The sequence below is a fragment of the Petromyzon marinus genome, chromosome 64 (genome assembly GCF_048934315.1).
Source record: "Petromyzon marinus isolate PM22_M1 ecotype Great Lakes invasive population chromosome 64, UKy_Petmar_22M1.pri1.0, whole genome shotgun sequence".
Taxonomy (NCBI): Eukaryota; Metazoa; Chordata; class Hyperoartia; order Petromyzontiformes; family Petromyzontidae; genus Petromyzon; species Petromyzon marinus.
In genome coordinates this window covers 8,781,645-8,802,111 of record NC_133730.1, presented here as the reverse complement: position 1 = coordinate 8,802,111, position 20,467 = coordinate 8,781,645, and the positions used below count along the sequence as shown (strand labels likewise).

General features: G+C 55.6%; 1 protein-coding gene across 1 annotated transcript; it reads left to right on the top strand.

Moving 5' to 3' along the window:
• The first annotated feature begins 3,713 nt into the window (after positions 1-3,713).
• Positions 3,714-17,249, top strand: LOC116957885 (uncharacterized). The gene is made up of 5 exons (XM_032980321.2): positions 3,714-5,160; positions 8,421-8,497; positions 11,954-12,112; positions 12,767-12,885; positions 13,664-17,249. The coding sequence occupies exons 1-5, from the start codon at positions 4,566-4,568 to the stop codon at positions 15,621-15,623; spliced, it is 2,910 nt and encodes a 969-aa protein (XP_032836212.2). The 5' UTR covers positions 3,714-4,565; the 3' UTR covers positions 15,624-17,249.
• The last annotated feature ends 3,218 nt before the right edge of the window (positions 17,250-20,467 follow it).

Sequence of the window (20,467 nt, the reverse complement as noted above, 5' to 3'; positions counted from 1 at the left end):
CTACCCCGCCACCCCTTACTCCGCCCCCTACCCCCCGACCCCGCCACCCCTTACTCCGCCCCCTACCCCCCGACCCCGCCACCCCTTACTCCGCCCCCTACCCCGCCACCCCTTACTCCGCCCCCTACCCCGCCACCCCGCCACCCCTTACTCCGCCCCCTACCCCGCCACCCCTTACTCCGCCCCCTACCCCGCCACCCCTTACTCCGCCCCCTACCCGCCCCCCTCGACTCCGCCCCCCTCGACTCCCCCTCTCCCCCTCCCGATTCTTAACGAACGGAACGGATAATCGAGAATGGCCGAGGAATCAGAAATCCGATGAGCTGTGAAGCTCTTGTTCACAGGTGTTCCAGTAGGGGCGGCTCAGCAAAAATAATAGGAGTGCAAAGTATAGGAAATGAAAGCTAAATCACGAAACAGATCACTCAAATAAATACAAGAATATAAGTTACATTTGTATCAGTATAATAAACAAATCACTATACATAAATCAATGCAATAGATAACGTAAAGAAATACAAATTGCATAAGTACATCAATTCCCAAGCGTGCGTAAGGCAGCAATAACAGTCCCATACCACAGCAAGACAACAACACAGTCACGTGAACACAATTGCCCATTCAACTTTAACTATCAATAAGCACGGTTTGAGGCTCTAAGCTACAAAAAGCGTTTAGCGAATGTGGTTTTGTTATCCCGCGCCAATTCTTCTGCTTGAAGATATTGTTTCCGGAGGTATCTTTCAGTGAAGTGCTGTCCCCATTGAGGAGTTTATTTTAAGGCGTTCAGTCCAAGGCCGTAATTATAATATATTGGGACACATCTCCACCCAAATAATCAAATACGGTCAAAATGTCCCCCCCCCCAATATATTGCTATAAAAATATTTTTTAAAATAATAATTGCGATGCTATGTTAATAAAAACAACAATTTGCTAAACCTTGGCCACAAAATCTGGACTTGTCTTCATATAACAATGCATTTATTTATGTTTATATGATTAATAACGTCACGCGATTTTGGACGATTTTTGACCCCCCCCCCTCGTCACACGACGTCACAAAAAGTCAGACCTCCCCCTCAAATATGACGTCACAAAACTCTGCCCCCCCCCCCCCAAAATAAAACATGCTTCAAATCTCTTTAAACTATTGCCATTGTAGTGCGTGTTTAATGTGGCCCTGCACTCTGATGTTGTAGGAGAAAACATTTATTAAAAAGTCTATTTAATTAAGTAGAACGTTAAATTTTGATTTAAAGCTTTCGTGACTGCAGGGATTCATATTCTTGGTTCTTTCGGTAAAGTGACGTAGAAGGGAAACAATAAAATAATAACAAATATAAAACAATACAATTCTCACGACGTTTCGACTGCAACACAAGCAATCATCATCAGGTGTGCAAACCACAAGAATATAAGTAGAACGTGTCGTCTATATTTATTTGAAGATTCGCGTTTTGATGTGACGTCACATTTCTCAAACCCACACCCCTCCTCGTCACACATCGTCACAAATGTCTGACCCCTCCCCCCCCTCTAGATACGTGACGTCATTTATGGACGGCCCCTAACACCTTAACTTTCATTATAAATGCAGAGAGAGACACGCAAATTCCATAGTTCCATAGTTCCATTTATGTTGGTATAGCCCTGTGAGCCATTCGGCTCTTGAATCGGGTGCAACCACAACAAACAAAAAATAAAAACATGAATAAGAAAACATCTTAAAGTGAAATTTTGATTTAAAGCTTTCGTGACTGCAGTAATTCATATTCTTAGCTCTTTAGGTAAAGTCACGTTGTTTTCCCTTCAACGTGACATTACCGAAAGAGCTAAGAATATATCTTAAAGTGACTATGTGTGACTTTGTGCAAACAGAAAATCCAGGGGAAAAAAAAACATCTAAATATTCCTGAAAAAAGCACCGTACACCAACGCTGTGTGCAAAAAAAATCCCAGTGGGATGCAAGTCAAACAACAACAACAACCACAAGACAACTTACACTAAGGCCATCAGTCTAACTCCGTACTACAGCAAAACAAACATACAGCAGGCGTTCGGGTCTGGATCGAACCAGGGTCGGATTAAGGCATGGGCTTTCAGAATCAAAGTATGATTCACCATTCGCAAATTCAAATAACTTTTCACTTCATCTCTGGAGGCTCTCCAGCTGGCGGAGGACCCCCTCGGCTGCAGCCCCCTAAAGCCCCCCCCCACCCCCCAGCGCCTTAATCCGGCTCTGGATCGAACTCACGACCTCCGGTTATACCGGGAAAGGAAGTTAACGTCTCGCTACCACGGAAATAAAGGCAGCCTTTTGTGAGCGATGGGGGGCAAACACGAAAAGTACTTGAAAAGAAATTCGTTTTCAGTCGAGAATTACTTGAAAGCGCATCGCTTTTCTCATCGCGGAAGAGCGTTCCAGACGGCCGCAGAAGCGGCGGCCGTCTTTGTTCGATGGTTATCCAAACGTTATCCAAACGTCGCTCAGTCATTTCAATGCTAAATTCTATGTTAATTCCTTTGTCAAGGGGTGCCTCTGTGGATGTGTATGCTTTAACTTTAACATAGCCATTTCTGTGACCAGTCACAAGCTAATCACTCAGCTATTTCAATGCTAAATTCTATGCTAATTCCTTTGTCAAGGGGTGCCTCTGCGGATGTGTATACTTTAACTTAGCTATTTCAATGAGCCATTTCAATGCTAAATTCTATGCTAATTCCTTTGTCAAGGCGCTTTGTTTCTTCTCACACAGCTTAAAGGTCGTGATCTGAGCGTGGCTTTTTTCACTCCAGCGCTGTCCTCCAGACAGTCTCGTCCCTTCACCTGATGAAGGCCGCTTGTGTTGTGGCCGAAACGTCGTGATTTTTGTTATTTTATTTTTTTACCTACGTGACTTTACCCAATAGAACCAAAGAGTATGGATCCTTGCAGTCACGAAAGCTTTAAATCTAGAATATCCAAACGTCGCTGCTGTGAGGATGACCGGAGTGAGCATGGATGGATTATGGGGCCGTTCATAAATGACGTCACGCACCTAGGGGGGTAGGAGGGGGGGCGGTCAGACATTTGTGACGATGTGTGACGAGGGGGGGAGGGGTTGAGAAATGTGACGTCACATCAAATGCGAAATGTGACGTCACATCAAAATGCGCAACTTTAAATAAATATTAAATTAAGTAGAACGTGTCGTCTACATTTATTTAAAGTTGCGCATTTTGATGTGACGTCACATTTCTCAACCGCCCCCCCCCCATCGTCACACATCGTCACAAATGTCTGACGTCATTTATGGACGGCCTCTAAACCCACTACAATCTGAGTACGACGTTTCGCCAGTAATTACGGCCAGCACCATCAGGCGACAGGCGGCTGTTGTGAAACGTCATCCCATCAGCTGTCCCCGAGTGAACTGGCGGAATCGATGCACTAAATCGATTAATTCGGTCATCGATTCCTACAAAGCGCGAAAAACAATTAATTGAATCGAAAGCGCGTAATCGGTAAAATTGCGATCATCGATTCCCTACGCGCCCGAAATCTTGTACAGTAACCACATTTCTATAGAATCGATTCCCACGTAAAGCAAAAAACATCGCTTAATCGATTCTCTGCTTCCCCACCACATCCACAATCGGCTTCACCGCCTCAACTAAAACCGATTCGCAAAAATCGAATTAATATAAATCGTTAAACCGATTCACACGTGCGGGCTGGCGCTCAACGCATTCCCCTCGAACGGAATCGATTCCTAGAATGTATGAATCGTCATTAGATCGAAAATCGATTCTCTCTCCCACACTCCCTTCCCCAATGTTGGGGTTGGTTTTGGGTCGCGGGCGGAGACGGTGGAGGAGTTGGTGGTGAGGGCGTCAGAGTTTAGTTGTGGTGAGGGTGGTGAGGGTGGTGAGGGCGTCAGAGTTTAGTGGTGGTGAGGGTGGTGAGGGCGTCAGAGTTTAGTGGTGGTGAGGGTGGTGAGGGTGTGAGTTTAGTGGTGGTGAGGCCGTAAGAGTTTAGTTGTGGTGGTGGTGAGGCCGTAAGAGTTTAGTGGTGGTGGTGAGGGTGTGAGTTGGTGGTGGTGAGGCCGTAAGAGTTTAGTTGTGGTGGTGGTGGTGAGGGCGTCAGAGTTTAGTGGTGGTGAGGGTGGTGAGGGTGTGAGTTTAGTGGTGGTGAGGGTGGTGAGGGTGTGAGTTTAGTGGTGGTGAGGGTGGTGAGGGTGTGAGTTTAGTGGTGGTGAGGGTTCCCGAGTTAGTTGGTGGTGGTGAGGGCGTCTGAGGTGGTGGTGGTGAGGGTGTGAGTTTAGTGGTGGTGAGGGTGGTGAGGGTGTGAGTTTAGTGGTGGTGAGGGTGCCCGAGTTAGCTGGTGGTGGTGAGGGGCACGGCGGGTGGCGTAGTTAAGAATCCATTCGTTGTTTAGGAAGGGGGGGTGGTGGTGGTGGCGGCGATCTTCACCAACCCTAAGAAAGTTACAGGGAAGGGGGCAGCAGCGGCGGGGGGCTCAGTGGGGTGGTGAGGAGGTCTGCGAGGGCTGTCGGGGGTGGTGAGGAGCACGTGGCAAGCGATGGCGCCAACTACCTGGCGACGAAAACAACAACAGCAACAACAACAACAGCAGCAACAACAGCAACAACAACAGCAACAACAGCAGAAGCCTCGACGGAGAAATCAACAGCGGCGGGGTGGCGCTCGACCCGCCCGACCGAGAACGTCGCAACGGGCGTCCACCACCACGTCCACCACCACCACGAGGGGCAGCCCCGCCGCTAACAACGGCGGCGCGCACGACCCTCCCCAGCCCGCCGAGCTGCCGCTCGAGAGCTGCATGTGCCCCGTGTGCTTGGACATGCTCGTGGAGCCCGTGACCATGCCGTGCGGACACTCGCTGTGCGCGCCCTGCTTCGCGCAGTGCGTCGAGAAGGCGGCGCTCTGCTGCCCGCTGTGCAGGGCGCGAGTCTCCAGCTGGGCACGGCGCAGGGCCCGCGAGCCCGGCGGGCTCCTGGACGCGGGGCTGTGGAGCCGACTGCGGGCGCAGCACCCCGAGCGGTGCCTCAAGAGGCTGCGGGAGCGAGGCGGCGGCGGTGGTGGTGGTGATGGTGGTGGTGGTGATGGTGGTGGTGATGATGGTGGTGGTGCCGGCGGTGGTGGTGATGACGATGGTACGGGGCATGCTGATCTGGTGTCATTGATCTGATCTGGTGGTGGACGTGATTGTGGTGGTGGTGGTGATGATGGTACGGGGCATGCTGTCTGGTGTCATTGATCTGATCTGGTGGTGGTGATGATGATGATGATGGTACGGGGCATGCTGTCTGGTGTCATTGATCTGGTGGTGGACGTGGTTGTGGTGGTGGTGATGATGATGATGGTACGGGGCATGCTGATCTGGTGGCATTGATCTGACCTGGTGGTGGTTGTGGTGGTTACTGGTGGTGGTGGTGAAAATGCTAGGTGCCTCTTGATCTGGTGTCTTGATTTGATCTGATGATGGATGTGGTGATGATAGTGCTGTTGCTGGTGCTGGTAGTGTTGGTGAAAATGATGATGGTACGGGGCATCCTGATCTCCTGGTATCCTTGATCTGATCTGGTGCTGGACGTGGTTATGGTAGTGATGGTGTAAGTAGTGCTGGTGTTGTTACTTGCAGTGGTTATGACGGTACGGGGCATCCTGATCTCCTGGTATCCTTGATCTGATCTGGTGCTGGACGTGGTTGTGGTATAGGGAGCGGTGGCTGAGTGATTAGCGCTCTGCGCTACGAACGCAACAACCTGAGTTCTACACTACAGGGTGTTTCAAGATGATGGACCCCATTTCAAAGCGGTATATTTCACGACGGCAACATGATACAATTACACACAAAGTTACAAACGGTTTAATGAGTTGTCAAGTTTTACGAACCATTTTATAAATGCTCTATGTGCGCCCTCCACCTGCTGTACGGACAACATCGAGACGATAGTTGAATTCGTCCCAAACGCCTCTCTTCTTCACGTTTCCCTCTGAGGTGAGTTTGCGCCCTGTGGTCTGCCCCTTACATAAACAGCAGCCCGTTTCCTCAAATCGTCGTTACCGACGATGAACGCTCTTTGACATTGGCGGATCAAAGCCAAAACGCCGTTGAAACGCACGCCGCACCACAATTACGGATTCAGTCTTGCCGAACTGCAGAACGCAAAACGCCCCTTGTGTTACAGGGTCACCGTCTTGTGAATGACTGAGGCTAGGGGCTGTTTGTGCGCTGGGAGAGGCATCTAGCGGTGATCATTTTAAACTCTATGCCCCGCCCTTTCAAGCGGTAAGAGTTTCATTCATGGGCGGTTCGTGGTTGCAGAGACACAGCGATTTCAAATCGGGTCAATTTTTTTCAAACACCCTGTATAACCCACGTTTTGTTTTACCACGTAAGGCCCACTGAGCTATGTAGCTCTTTTTCAGAAGCAACCTGGCTCGATAACAACACTTGCCCCTGCAGCCTGTTAAGGCTATATGGGGGATCTTTGTCTTGGAGATTATAATGGTATGAGGCCTCCTGATCTCCTGGTATCTTGATCTGATGTTGCGGTTGTGGTGGTGATGGTTGGTGGTGGGGGTGGTGATGATGATATTACAGGTGGTCTGATCTTTTGGTGTTTGAACCTGATCTGGTGCTGGTGGTTGTTGTGGAGATGATGGCTCCGTTGGTGATTGTGGACGTGATGCTACGGGGCCTGGTGTCGTGATCTGGCGGTGGGGGAATTGATGGCAGCGGTGGAGATGATGGTGGTGGAGATGGTGGTGGAGATGCCGATGATGGTGGAGATGGTGGTGGTGGTTGAAATATTGGTGGAGATGATGGCGGTGGTGAAGATGGTGGCGGTGGTGGTGGAGATGATGGCATTGGTGGAGATGATGGCGGTGGTGGTGGAGATGGTGGTGGTGGTGGAGATGATGGCGGTGGTGGAGATGGTGGTGGTGGAGATGATGGCGGTGGTGGAGATGGTGGCATTGGTGGAGATGATGGCGGTGGTGGTGGAGATGATGGCGGTGGTGGTGGAGATGGTGGCATTGGTGGAGGTGATGGCGGTGGAGATGATGGCGGTGGTGGTGGAGATGATGGCGGTGGTGGTGGAGATGATGGCGGTGGTGGTGGAGATGGTGGCGGTGGTGGAGATGGTGGCATTGGTGGAGATGATGGTGGTGATGGAGATGGTGGTGGTGGAGATGATGGTGGTGGTGGAGATGGTGGAGATGATGGTGGTGGAGATGGTGGTGGTGGAGTCGATGGCGGTGGTGGAGATGGTGGAGATGATGGTGGTGGAGATGATGGCGGTGGTTGAGATGGTGGAGATGGTGGTGGAGATGATGGAGATGGTGGAGATGGTGGTGGAGATAGTGCAGATGGTGGTGGAGATGATGGCGGTGGTGGAGATGGTGGAGATGATGGTGGTGGAGATGATGGCGGTGGTTTAGATGGTGGAGATGGTGGTGGTGGAGATGGTGGCACAGAGGGGGAGAGTCAAGATGGGAAGCGTAGAGGACCGAATGGGACAGAGTAGTAAGAGATTGTCCACTCAGCCTCAAATGATCACTTGGAACTGTTTAGCTGGGGAATGATGATTGCTGCCACGAAGATGGCAGGAAAACCCACCAGGAGTGAGGGGGAGAATTGAAGAGCGAGACTATGGGTAGGGATGGATACGTGGCAGAGTGAGAAGAGGAGGTTAAAGGAAGCAGGGATAGGGTCCAAGGGAGAGGGAGGTAGAGGATGGTGATCTTGTGTTGGTGGTTGTGGAGAAGGTCTAATGGTGGTCATGGTGATGATGGTGGTGGAGGTCGTGGTGGTAGTGGTGACGGTGATGGAGGTCGTGGTGATGGTGGTGGTAGTGGTGACCGTGGTGGTAGCGGTGACGGTGGTGACGGTGGTGGTAGTGGTGACGGTGGTGGTAGTGGTGACGGTGGTGGTAGTGGTGGCGGTGGTGGTGGTAGTGGTGACGGTGGTGGAGGTTGTGGGGGTGTAGTGGTGACTGGTGGTGGTTGTGGTGATGGTGGTGGAGGTTGTGGGTGTAGTGGTGACTGGTGGTGGTTGTGGTGATGGTGGTGGAGGTTGTGAGTGTAGTGGTGACTGTGGTGGTGGTTGTGGTGATGGTGGTGGAGGTTGTGGGTGTAGTGGTGACTGGTGGTGGTGGTTGTGGTGATGGTGGTGGAGGTTGTGGGTGTAGTGGTGACTGTGGTGGTGGTGGTGGTTGTGGTGATGGTGGTGGAGGTTGTGGGTGTAGTGGTGACTGTGGTGGTGGTGGTTGTGGTGATGATGGTGGAGGTTGTGGGTGTAGTGGTGACGGTGGTGGTTGTGGTGACGGTGGTGGAGGTTGTGGGTGTAGTGGTGACTGTGGTGGTGGTGGTTGTGGTGATGGTGGTGGTGTCTCCACATTTCCACCAGGCCCCCTTTTTCAAGCTCCCGTGCGCGTCAGTCTACCCGGGGAAGTTCGGCGCGAGTACGAAGAGCAGTACGAGAAGGTGCGGAGACGTGAGCTCACACACACACGCACACACGTACCACACACACGTACCACACACACACGTACCACACACACGTACCACACACACACACAAGTACCACACACACACGTACCACACACACACACACACACACGTACCACACACACACACGTACCACACACACAAGTACCACACACACACACGTACCACACACACAAGTACCCTCGTACCACACACACACGTACCACACACACGTACCACACACACACACGTATCACACACACACGTACCACACACACAAGTACCACACACACACGTACCACTCGTACCACACACACGTACCACACACACGTACCACACACACACGTACCACACACACACACACGTACCACACACACACACGTACCACACACACAAGTACCACTCGTACCACACACTCGTACCACACACTCGTCCCACACACACACAAGTACCACATGCACGTCCCACACACACACGTACCACACACACAAGTACCACTCATACTACACACACACTCGTTCCACATGTACCACACACACACCACACACACACACACACGTACCACATGTACCACACACACACCACACACACACACGTACCACATACACCACACACACATACCACACACACACACTGGTACTACACACACACACACTCGTATCACACACACCACACACACACTCGTTCCACATACACCACACACACACACACCACACACACGTACCACACATACCACACACACGTACTACACGTACCGCATACACACACACACACACTGGTACCACACACACACACTTGTACCACACACATACTCGTACCACACACACACACACACGTACCACACACACTCCTGTACCACACACCCACACTTCTACCACACATACCACACACACGTCCAACGCAATTCCCTCAATATTATAAGGCATCAATATGGACTTTTCAAACGTGTTTTAACGACGACAGAAAGATGGACAATAACTCGATCTGGAATACAAAGAATTTTGACAAGATTTAGAATGGATTAACTGTGCCTTCGTTATGCACTGTTGTAACACTTTGCACAAGGACACGAATCAACGGTGGCGGATAATAATTTTCAAGTAAACCAAGTACAACCCACTCTTCAAATTCTCGGCGACATTAACGTCATTATATTATGAGACCTCCTTTGCCAGTAGCAAGATATAGTAATATCTGGCACCAAATCTGACACCTTTTGACGTCATCTGGTCCAACACCAGTGGAGACTAGGCTCTAAGAAAAGCCGTCTCGGGTGTGGACCAATCAAATTCAAGGACAGTCCCAATATCATTATCAGAGTTGTCTCTTTTTGTTTGAATTTTTGACTGCTTGTGTTGTGGTTATTGCAAACATGATCCCCTTGTATCAAGGTGTCAGTTTTAGTGCCAGCTAAAAGGGTAAAAACCTATAACGACATGAACATCGCGCGTCTGCACAGCGCCACCCCGCGCGCGTCAACGATTACAGAACACTCGAGTACAACCGGCCGTTCGTACCACCCCTCCAACGCATGCTCCAACTCTCAGGTGATGAAACGACGCAGCAGGGAGTCGCAGGGGGGGGGGGGTGCGTAACGGCAGTAGCTCCATCAACAGTAGAGGCCGACCGAAACTGAATTCCTGGTTTCGGCCCGAAACCGGAACTGGACCGAGAGTAAAAAATGAACTTTCGGCACCGAAACCGAAACCGAATTTCGGTCGGCCTCTAATCCAACAGCTCTCTGGACGACTCGAAGCAGCGGCGGTCTCGGGATTTGGGTTTTGGTGCCATCGACAGCGCTGAGCAACTCAGTGCGACGGTGGTATCGCGACTTGGTTTAGCGCCATCAACAGCGCCCTGGACGACTCGAAGCAACGGCGGTATCGGGATTTGGGTTCTGGCGCCATCGACAGCGCTGTGAAGGACTCGACACATCTCTGCAGCCTTGGCCACGGAGTCCACGCTCGCTCTGGACAGGCGCTCCGAGCGACTCCCGAGTCCCGGGACTTGGCTGGCGTCTCGAACAGCGCCCCGAACGCACAGCGCAGCCCAGCAGCAGCAGCAGCAGCAACCAGTCTCCTCCAGGAGTCCCCTCGGTCGTGGTGAGCTTCGATCGTCCGGCCTTCCCCCTGGGCGAACACCACCGGCCGCCCCGGCGAACGCCGAATACACCACAGCCGGAGAGCGGCGAAACACACCGCGCCCCCCCCCCCCCCGGCGAACGCCCACCGCAGCAGCCGGCCCCCACTGCGGGAGCCCCCCCCTACCCCGAGCCCCCCCCGAGCCCCGACGAACGCCGCACACGCCGCCGCCCCGTACACGGATAGCGCTCGCCTCTCTCTCTCTCTGCCTTCGCTAGCAGCCAACCGGCTGCCTGTTTCTAGGTGGAATACCTCTGTTTCTCGTCCCTCAGCCCCTGTCTATCAACTTGGCACGTGCAGAGAATCCTCCAATCGGAAGCTCCGTAAATTCGTTATATTGAGCCTGATTTTCATTGGCCTCGCCCGCCACCAATCGGGCACAGGCCCGTCGCCGACTGTCCCTGACCACACGCCAACTGGCCTGCTGCCCTGACTGGCCAATTCGTGTCCAGCCCCCAGTCAAGGCCAGACCGAGTGGTGCCGTTGCTTCCGCGGGTGGGGGTTTTGGGGGACAATTCCCCCATAACCGCTCACCCCCCGCCCCCCCATAACCGCTCACCTCCCCTTCACCTCGTGTAACCTCGGCCACTTTGGCTCACCGCGGCATGACAGCACTCGTGTGCGCCGTTACACTCCACCCCCCTCAAAACAGCCCCCCCACTCCACAGGGGGTTGTCCAGACCTGACGAGGCAGGATAGTCACGCATATGACACGTAGCACCCATCAATCACTTCCCCCCCCCCCCCTTCCGGTGAGCTTCCCGGCAACGGGAAAAGCGTCGGAGCCTCCGTAGGAATAGCCGCCGGAATGTCGCCCTCTTCCACCTCTGTTTAATTGACTCCTTTGCTCGCGTGACTTCAGCGAGAGGACCAAGGGAGTCATCCCTGCCGCCACGGAAGCCTCCAATCAAGTTTTCCATCTCTGTTTCCATCTCTCGCGCGTCCGCAGCCCATCAGGCCTCCTGCCCAGCGGTCGACATTTTGTGCGGGAAACTCGTTTTTGTTTTGTATCAACGTGGGAGATCGCGGATTTCGGATCCACTCATCCACACCGTTACAATGACACGTGCACGCGGTGCCGATTGCCGGACCGGTGCGGCATTCTGGAGCGGTTTTCCGGCGGTCGCCGGTTTGCGCCGGATCGGCCTGGGACCGCCGGACAATGTTGGAAGCCGGATAATCACGCGCAAGGTAATTCATGATTTACTGTATACATGTGTGTGTGTGTGTGTATGAGTGGCAAGCGGTTGTTGTTGTTGTTGTTGATCATGTGGCCACCAACCGCCCCCCTCGGCCGGCCTCCCGGCTGCAGCTGCAAGCGGAGCGTCTGGCCCAGGACGAGGAGGAGCGGCAGCTGTCGGAGCGCCTCATCGCCCAGCTGCTGGAGGAGGAGCAGCAGCAGGTGGCGGCGGCACGGGCGCAGCAGGAGGCCATAGACAGCGAGCTGGCTCGCAAGCTCAGCCTCGCCAAGGTCACACGCACGCACGCGGTCGCACGCACGCGGTCGCACGTGTCGCACGCGCGGGAATCACTGATACGTACATGTCACACGCGCGGGAATCACTGGCACACGTGACGCACGTGTCACGCACGTGTGGGTGTCACAAACACAAAGATCCCCTGTATAGCTTGAGCAGACTGTCCGGGGCAAGCGCCGTTAGCGAGCAGCACGTATGAAGGCCGGCACGGCACACGAGGGGGTGGGTGGCCAGCACCACGCCAGGATGCCTTTGTCTACCCAGTGGCGATGTTTACTGCACCACCGCACCAGGTACGAATTTGAAGGCTGAGTCGACCTAGGAGAGGCCCAGCACCGGTTCAGATAATCGTCCCTGGTGTTAGCCGTGAGCGGGAATCGAACTTGTGTCGCCGAATGCCGTAGCGCAACGTAGCGCTAACCGCCACACCACCGCTCCCCACACACGTATAGACACACAGCGATAGAACCCACTCTTCGCAATGCGCGCCAAGCCCTGTACACCCTGCCGCCAACAACGATTGTGACATTAATCATCGCGGGGCCCCGAGCAGCTGGTTGTAAATTCCACATTACTGTGACAGGGCTCCGTCCATCCGTGCGTACTGACTGCCCCCCCCCCCCCCACTACCCCTGCCCCCTGTGAAGGAGGAAGAGCCGGTGCAGATGTCATCGTGGTCCTCGATTAATCAGAAGTCGCGTCCGGCGAGCCGGAGTCCACGCACCCCGGCCCAGGAATCCAAATCCGTCTCCAAGGGCATAGAGAGGTCAGTGGCTGACGATGATGACGACGATGATGATGATGACGATGATGATGACGATGATGACGATGATGACGATGATGATGTCATTGCTGTGGTGGTAATGGAAATGGAAACATTATCATCATCATATAGGCAGTGATAAAAACATGATCTTGGCAATGGCGTCATCACATCATCGTCATGGTATCGACATGTTAATGACGTCATTATAATCTCAATGACATCATCAATGACATCATCATTGACATCATCATTGACATAATACCATGACATTGTTGACATCACGATGATATCTTAAAATCACCTGGCCACAAATGATGGCTTTAACCAAGTGGGCTTATCACGTGGAATTTCATCGCAGCTAAATACTCTAAACACACGTTGATTCTAAATGTGGAAGGGAAAAACCGGAGGACCCGGAGAAAAATCCACGCGAACGCGGGGAGAGAGACACGGAAACTCCAAATATACAGCAGCAGCAGGCATCAGGGTCGTGATTGATCCCACAACCTCCTGCGTACAGGGCGAGCGAGCTAACATCTCGCCAGTAAGGCGCCCCTCAATACAGTGATAGAGAGAGAGGGGGGGATGACTCAGAGAGTGATTGGGGACGACTCGGAGAGATATAGGCAGAGAGGAGAGAGGGAACGACTCAGAGAGAGAGAGAGGACGACTCGGAGAGCGATGTAACATCTCCGAGCCACTGTGGCACCCAATGACATCGTCATCATCGTCTCCTCCTCGTCCTCCCCCACCCCCCTCGTCGCTCTGTCTCCCGCAGGTTCCTCTCTCCCGTCCGAACGCGACCAACGTCTCCATCGCCGCGCAACTGCGGAATCGGAGCGTCGCTGCAGCCTTGCACCAGCGGCACCACCAGCGCCGCCGCCGACAGCGGCGCGGGGAGGAGGGAGGACGACATTCGCCACCACCAGCTTCACCAGCAGCTCCCCCATGGTAGCACTCGCAGCAGCAACAACAGCAGGGAGGGTAGCGCTCGGCAGCAGCAGAACCTACTGTGCAGCAGCGGCAGCAACAGCAGGAGCAGCAGCAGCAGTGAGGGCGGCGCTCGGCAGCAGCCGCAGCAGCAGCAGCAGCAGCAGGATCTTCTGTGTAGTAACAACAAAAGCAGCAGCAGCAACAACAACAACAGCAGCATCAGCAGAGAGTGCCGTATACAGCAGCAACAGCTCCTCCCGCACCGCAGCAACAGCAGCAACAGCAGCGGCGGCAGCAGCAGCAGCAGCAGCGGGGGCGACAGCATCACGCAGGAGCTGAACCACTTCAAGCCCATCGTGAGCTGCCCCCGCACGCCGCCCAAGCAGCTCCCGGACGGGCGCGTCCTCTCCCCCGCCCTCGTCAAAGCGACGCCCATCAAGCCCGCCGCCGCCGCCGCCACCGTAACCGCCTCGTCGTCCGCCTCCTCCTCTTCGTCGTCCTCCTCCTCCTCGTTGTCCTCGCTGCGAGTGGAGGCGCCGGCTGTGGAGCTGGTCGCGAGCGCGGGGCGGGCAAAGGGGCGGAGGCCGGGGTGGCCAAAGGAGCGGAGGCCGTGCCGGGCGCTGGCGGAGGGAGCCTGGACGTCGTCGCGACGAGCGGACGACGACGGAGGTGGCGGAGGAGGCGGTGGAGGTGACGGTTGTTACGAGGAGCAGGTCCTGCGGTCCAGGTGGCGTCGCATTGCCGAGGAGCGGGAGACGGTTGCCCGCGGCGATGACGGCAACGACGACGGTCGCCGCGGCGACAGCAACCACAACGATAACACCGGCGAGGATGCAGACGATGTTGATGTCGTTGACGATGGCGACGTTGCCGCCGCGGATGTTGGGGAAGACCTCGAGCTGGAGCTGCCGCCCTCGCTTTTCCGCTGGCCCACGGCGCCGAGCGGATCCTCCGCGACTAATAACGACGATGGCGGAGGAAGAGGCGAGCGGGGAGGATCTGGAAACTGCGCGACGACGCGCGATGCCCCGGGAGCCAAGCGGCACCTCCCCCCCTCCTCCTCATCGCCGTCGGCAAGAAAGACGAACGGTGGCGGCGGTCGCCCAGCAAACGATAGCCGCAAAGGCGATGAGGACGACTACGAAGACGACAACGTCTTTCTGATCAAGCAGGCGCCGGCGGGAAAGCGGGCCCGCCAATTGGACTCGGCGGTGCCCCCCGCCACCTTCACGGCGACCGCGGCTCCCGGCTCGCCCTCTTCGGCCCGGCGGGAGGAGTCGGCGGCGGCGGCAAACGTCGACGACTACGACGCCGACGTCCGCCACGGTGCCATCGCCTGGGCGAGGCGGCAGGGCCGGGAGGACGAGGAGCGTCTGGCGAGCCAGGAGGAGGAGGACCGGCGCCTCGCTCTGCGCCTGCAGAGGCGGCTCGACTTGGAGGCCAATATGGTCGACCGCAGCGCCGGCTCGGCCTACGCGTACGGCCTCCGGCGCCGACGCTCCTGCCTCGCGGGGGCGGCGGGGGCGGCGGCGGCTTCCGGCGGCGGACGAGGTCGGAGGTCGGGCGGCAGGCCGAGGAGACGTCGGCCGGCGGAGGCCGCCGGAGATGCGCGGGGGGCGAAGGGCAGCGCCGGCAGGAAGAGGGCGGCAGCGGCACCGTCGGCGTCGGCCGGGAAGGGCGGCGGAGGCCAGGGAAAGGTGGAGGGTGAGGGCAGCGGTGAGGGCAAGCGTCGGGACGGCATGTTGCAGGTGAAGATCAGCAGACTTTTCCAGAGGTGCCTGCCCAAGTCGAACGCGTCCTGCTGAGGATTGGCCGTGGAGGTTTGTCTGTCGATGTGGAATCTCGGCGGTCGGCCGTTTTTTTTTTAATCATCGATTTGTCGGTTTCAGAATAATCACCTTGGTGAGATTTGTAATCCGTCGCGTCGATTTGAAATTTTGTCGGTGGATTTTGGAATCCCGTCTGTGGACTTGGAATGAGGCTGTCGATGTTGAATCTCGTGTCGATTTGGAAACGATCAGATTTCGAATCGGTGTGTCGAATTGGAATCGAAAGCTAGATTCGGATGCGATCTGTCAGTCGGAAATGGTTTCGTCCGCTGCTTGGAACGGATGGATTGTGATGCTCGCGATGCGTGGGGGAGGAATGGACCGCTTGAGGGTTCCAGCGATGGACATGCCGAGGAGAGGCGGGGAGGGGGTGGCAGGGCGATTGGTGAGACTGGAGAAGTTTGGACGGTGTGCCCGGACAAACCGCGAGCCGGTACACGTGGGTCCGTGTGGCTGGAAAGTGCGGACGGGAACGCCGACCGAACGAGAAGGTGAATATACCAAAACGTGGCGACGGACGGAATCATTCCGCGTCCTCCGACGGCGGTGTGTGGACGGCGCACTCTCGCGTCGCCGTGCACACACAAACAAGACAAAGATCCCCCGTGTAGCCTTGACGGACTGTTGGGGCAAGTGCCGTCAGCGAGTAGCAGCTATGAAGGCCGGCACGGCACACGAGGGGGCGGGGTGGACAGAACTACGCCCGACCGCCTTTGTCTCCCCAGTGGCGATGCTTACCCATCCCACTGTACTCATTTGAGGCAGAGTCGACCGAGGGGAGGCCCACGACCGGTTCAGATGTAATCGCCGTTGGTGGACGTGAGCGGGAATTGAAAACTCGGGTCGGTGGGCTCGTAGCGCAGTGCGCAAAACGGCTTCGCCACCACTCCCCCACTCTTGTCACACGTGCGTACGCGCGCCATATAGCATGCACGGCACGTGAACGCCCACCTGTACATCCCCACGCATTCACGCATGAAAGGAGGGATACTTTTGGTAACGTCTCGGTAACCCACGTGCGTCAGTGTGTATAAACAGTGGGGAGCGGTGGTGCAGCGGTTAGCGCGCTGCGCTACGAACCCGGTGACCCGGGTTCGATTCCCGCTCACGGCCAACACCGGTGACGGTTATCCGAACCGGTCCTGGGGTCTCTCCTGTGGTCGACTCAGCCTCAAATGAGTACCTGGTGCGGTGCGTGAAAACATCGCCACTGGGAGAGACAAAGGCGGCCGGGGCGTGGTGCTGGCCACCCACCCCCTCGTGTACCGGGCCATCCTTCATAGGTGCTGCTCGCTTAACAGCACTTGCCCCTACAGCCCGTTAAGACTACACGGGGGATCGTTGTCATTGTATAAACTGTACATACACACGCGCACACATGCGCCCTCGTTTCACGCTTTCAAATGAAGTAGGTTGCTCCGTTGGTCTCGTGTGCAACGGTGGTGGTGGGGGGGGGGGCTCACAATAATAACCACTGCTACTGAGAGTTGGGCCACTTGCTTAGGGGACCCAACCCTGGAGGAAAACGTTGGAAATGCAGCCAAAGTGTCAACTGTCTAAAACCTTGGGAGACGGGGGGGAAAACTTTAAAACAAAAAAGAACCAGTTGCTAAAGGGGAACGCACTTCCCAAAAAAAACACGACAGTGTCCAGACTACGAGTGAAATACGCCGAAAGCCGAGCGCGTGTTGACATTGGGAGGAGGAGGAGGAGGCCGCATGGTTGCCTCAGAGGGCAGAGGTCGCTGCTGAGCCGCCCAAACGTGGGGGATCGCAAGAGTACTATCGCCGTAGATTGGTAGACGTTAATATTTTGTTTTTAAACGGGCAATTAATATTCTTGGGCGCGGGGATTTACTTTACATTTTTTCCCCCGCCCCCCTTCCCCCCCCTTCCCTCGCTCTCGCCCCCATCGGCTGCCGCGGCGGAATTCACGGTCCGGAAAACGATTGCACGCTCGTGCCGGTGCGTTTCAAAACTCCGCCCTGAGATCCACGGCGGGATGTTTTCGCGCGCTCCGACCCCCGGCGGATGGCGGGTCGTCGTCCCCCCTCCCCCCCATCAATAGGCCACTGCTGCTGCTTGGCACAACGAGATCGTGGCGTGTTGCCAGGTTTCCTTCCCAAGAAAATGGACAGCGGTCCATGACGTGGATCGGGGAAACTTTCTTCCCGGAGGCAATCTCTTCCGCAGGAGGGGAGGGCGTCGGCCTGTTTGGCCCGCCGTGCGACGGCAAATGAACGTAGTATTCACTTGTCGTTGCCTGCCCCGTTCATCTCCATCGTTACCAACGACCGTCTTCTTCATCGTCGGCCACTGGCTAGTTGCAAAGCGGAGAGGGGCGGGGGGGGGGTGCGGGGAAACGGTGGGGTGCGAGTCCGCCCAAAGTACCACCGACCGATTGACTCGTTTTTATCGTCCCCGGAGAGAGGCGACGATAGCCCGTGTCGGCTTCGCTCCCCCCCCTCCCCCCCCATGGCGGGCGCGCGCCGAAGATGCCGTGGGCGTCGCTGGGACGCGAGCGGTGAGCCCCCCGTCGCGTGTGCCGTGTGAAGCAGCGGCATCATGTGAAGCAGCATCGTGTGAAGCAGCGGCATCATGTGAAGCAGCAGCATCATGTGAAGCAGCAGCATCATGTGAAGCAGCAGCATCATGTGAAGCAGCAGCATCATGTGAAGCAGCATCGTGTGAAGCAGCATCGTGTGAAGCAGCATCGTGTGAAGCAGCATCGTGTGAAGCAGCAGCATCATGTGAAGCGGCAGCATCATGTGAAGCGGCAGCATCATGTGAAGCAGCAGCAGCATCATGTGAAGCAGTGGCATCATGTGAAGCAGCATCGTGTGAAGCAGCATCGTGTGAAGCAGCATCGTGTGAAGCAGCAGCATCATGTGAAGCAGCAGCATCGTGTGAAGCGGCAGCATCATGTGAAGCAGCAGCATCGTGTGAAGCAGCAGCATCATGTGAAGCAGCGGCGTCATGTGAAGCAGCGGCGTCATGTGAAGCAGCGGCATCGTGTGAAGCAGCGGCGTCGTGTGAAGCAGCGGCATCGTGTGAAGCAGCGGCATCATGTGAAGCAGCAGCAGCATCATGTGAAGCAGCGGCATCATGTGAAGCAGCGGCATCATGTGAAGCAGCATCATGTGAAGCAGCGGCATCACGTGAAGCAGCGGCATCATGTGAAGCAGCGGCATCATGTGAAGCAGCAGCATCGTGTGAAGCAGCAGCATCATGTGAAGCAGCGGCGTCGTGTGAAGCAGCATCATCATGTGAAGCAGCGGCATCATGTGAAGCAGCGGCATCATGTGAAGCAGCATCGTGTGAAGCAGCGGCATCATGTGAAGCAGCGGCATCGTGTGAAGCAGCGGCGTCGTGTGAAGCAGCGGCGTCGTGTGAAGCAGCGGCATCGTGTGAAGCAGCGGCATCATGTGAAGCAGCAGCAGCATCATGTGAAGCAGCGGCATCATGTGAAGCAGCGGCATCATGTGAAGCAGCATCATGTGAAGCAGCGGCATCACGTGAAGCAGCGGCATCATGTGAAGCAGCATCATGTGAAGCAGCAGCATCATGTGAAGCAGCGGCGTCGTGTGAAGCAGCGGCATCGTGTGAAGCAGCGGCATCATGTGAAGCAGCGGCATCATGTGAAGCAGCATCATGTGAAGCAGCGGCATCATGTGAAGCAGCGGCATCATGTGAAGCAGCGGTATCGTGTGAAGCAGCGGCATCATGTGAAGCAGCAGCATCATGTGAAGCAGCGGCGTCGTGTGAAGCAGCGGCATCGTGTGAAGCAGCGGCATCATGTGAAGCAGCGGCATCATGTGAAGCAGCATCATGTGAAGCAGCGGCATCATGTGAAGCAGCGGTATCGTGTGAAGCAGCGGCATCATGTGAAGCAGCGGCGTCGGGTGAAGCAGCGGCGTCATGTGAAGCAGCGGCGTCGTGTGAAGCAGCGGCATCGTGTGAAGCAGCGGCATCGTGTGAAGCAGCGGCATCATGTGAAGCAGCGGCGTCACGTGAAGCAGCGGCGTCGTGTGAAGCAGCGGCAGCATCACGTGAAGCAGCAGAAGCATCACGTGAAGCGGCAGCAGCAGCAGCGCCCTTGCTGCGTGATGATTGCCTTGTGTCAGATGGGAACCGCTGACACTGGAGGTGCTCCCCCCTCCCCCCCAGTCTAGACCACACAGCAGCAGCTCCTGTGAAACAACAGCGGCGTGCGTCTGCAGAAAGACAACGAGCTAGGGGGAGGGACAGCTCCGGCACCTGATTCTTACTCTTCGTCAATTATTTTTGTATTCAAAGGCAAAGGACGGGGTCGTGTGTCTTAACGACCCGGGGAATTACGGTTATTTCACCCACCATGCACTGGCCACTAGCAAGCCTGGCTTCGCCACTAAAGGGTGAGAAGAGCTTTAATACGGTTTTTCTTACGTAGATGAATGCAGGTATTGGCGTGTCACGGAGGAAAGGTTGTTGTAACGGCCTTTTGCGCGAAAGATCCTCGCCGAGTCTCGAGGCAGTGTTTGCAGGATGGGTCCTTGCCTGCATTGGAAAGTTTGGGCCAATTCGTGTATTATTATTATTGTTATGATGGTTTTTTTTCTTTGTCAAATGCAAGTGCTTGGCTTCTCGTGGGAGGGAACCCACCACGATAGGTGGGTGGGGGGGGTAGGGGCAGGGCGGGGACCACACCCGGCAATATGGACGGGGTGCGTCAACCCGCACTGCCGCCCTGCCACCCCTGGACACCGTCCTCGATTGAACCCCGGGGAGAGTGGCAGCAGTGGCAGCGCCGTGTCGGGACCGTGGAACGGCTCTGCCAACCCG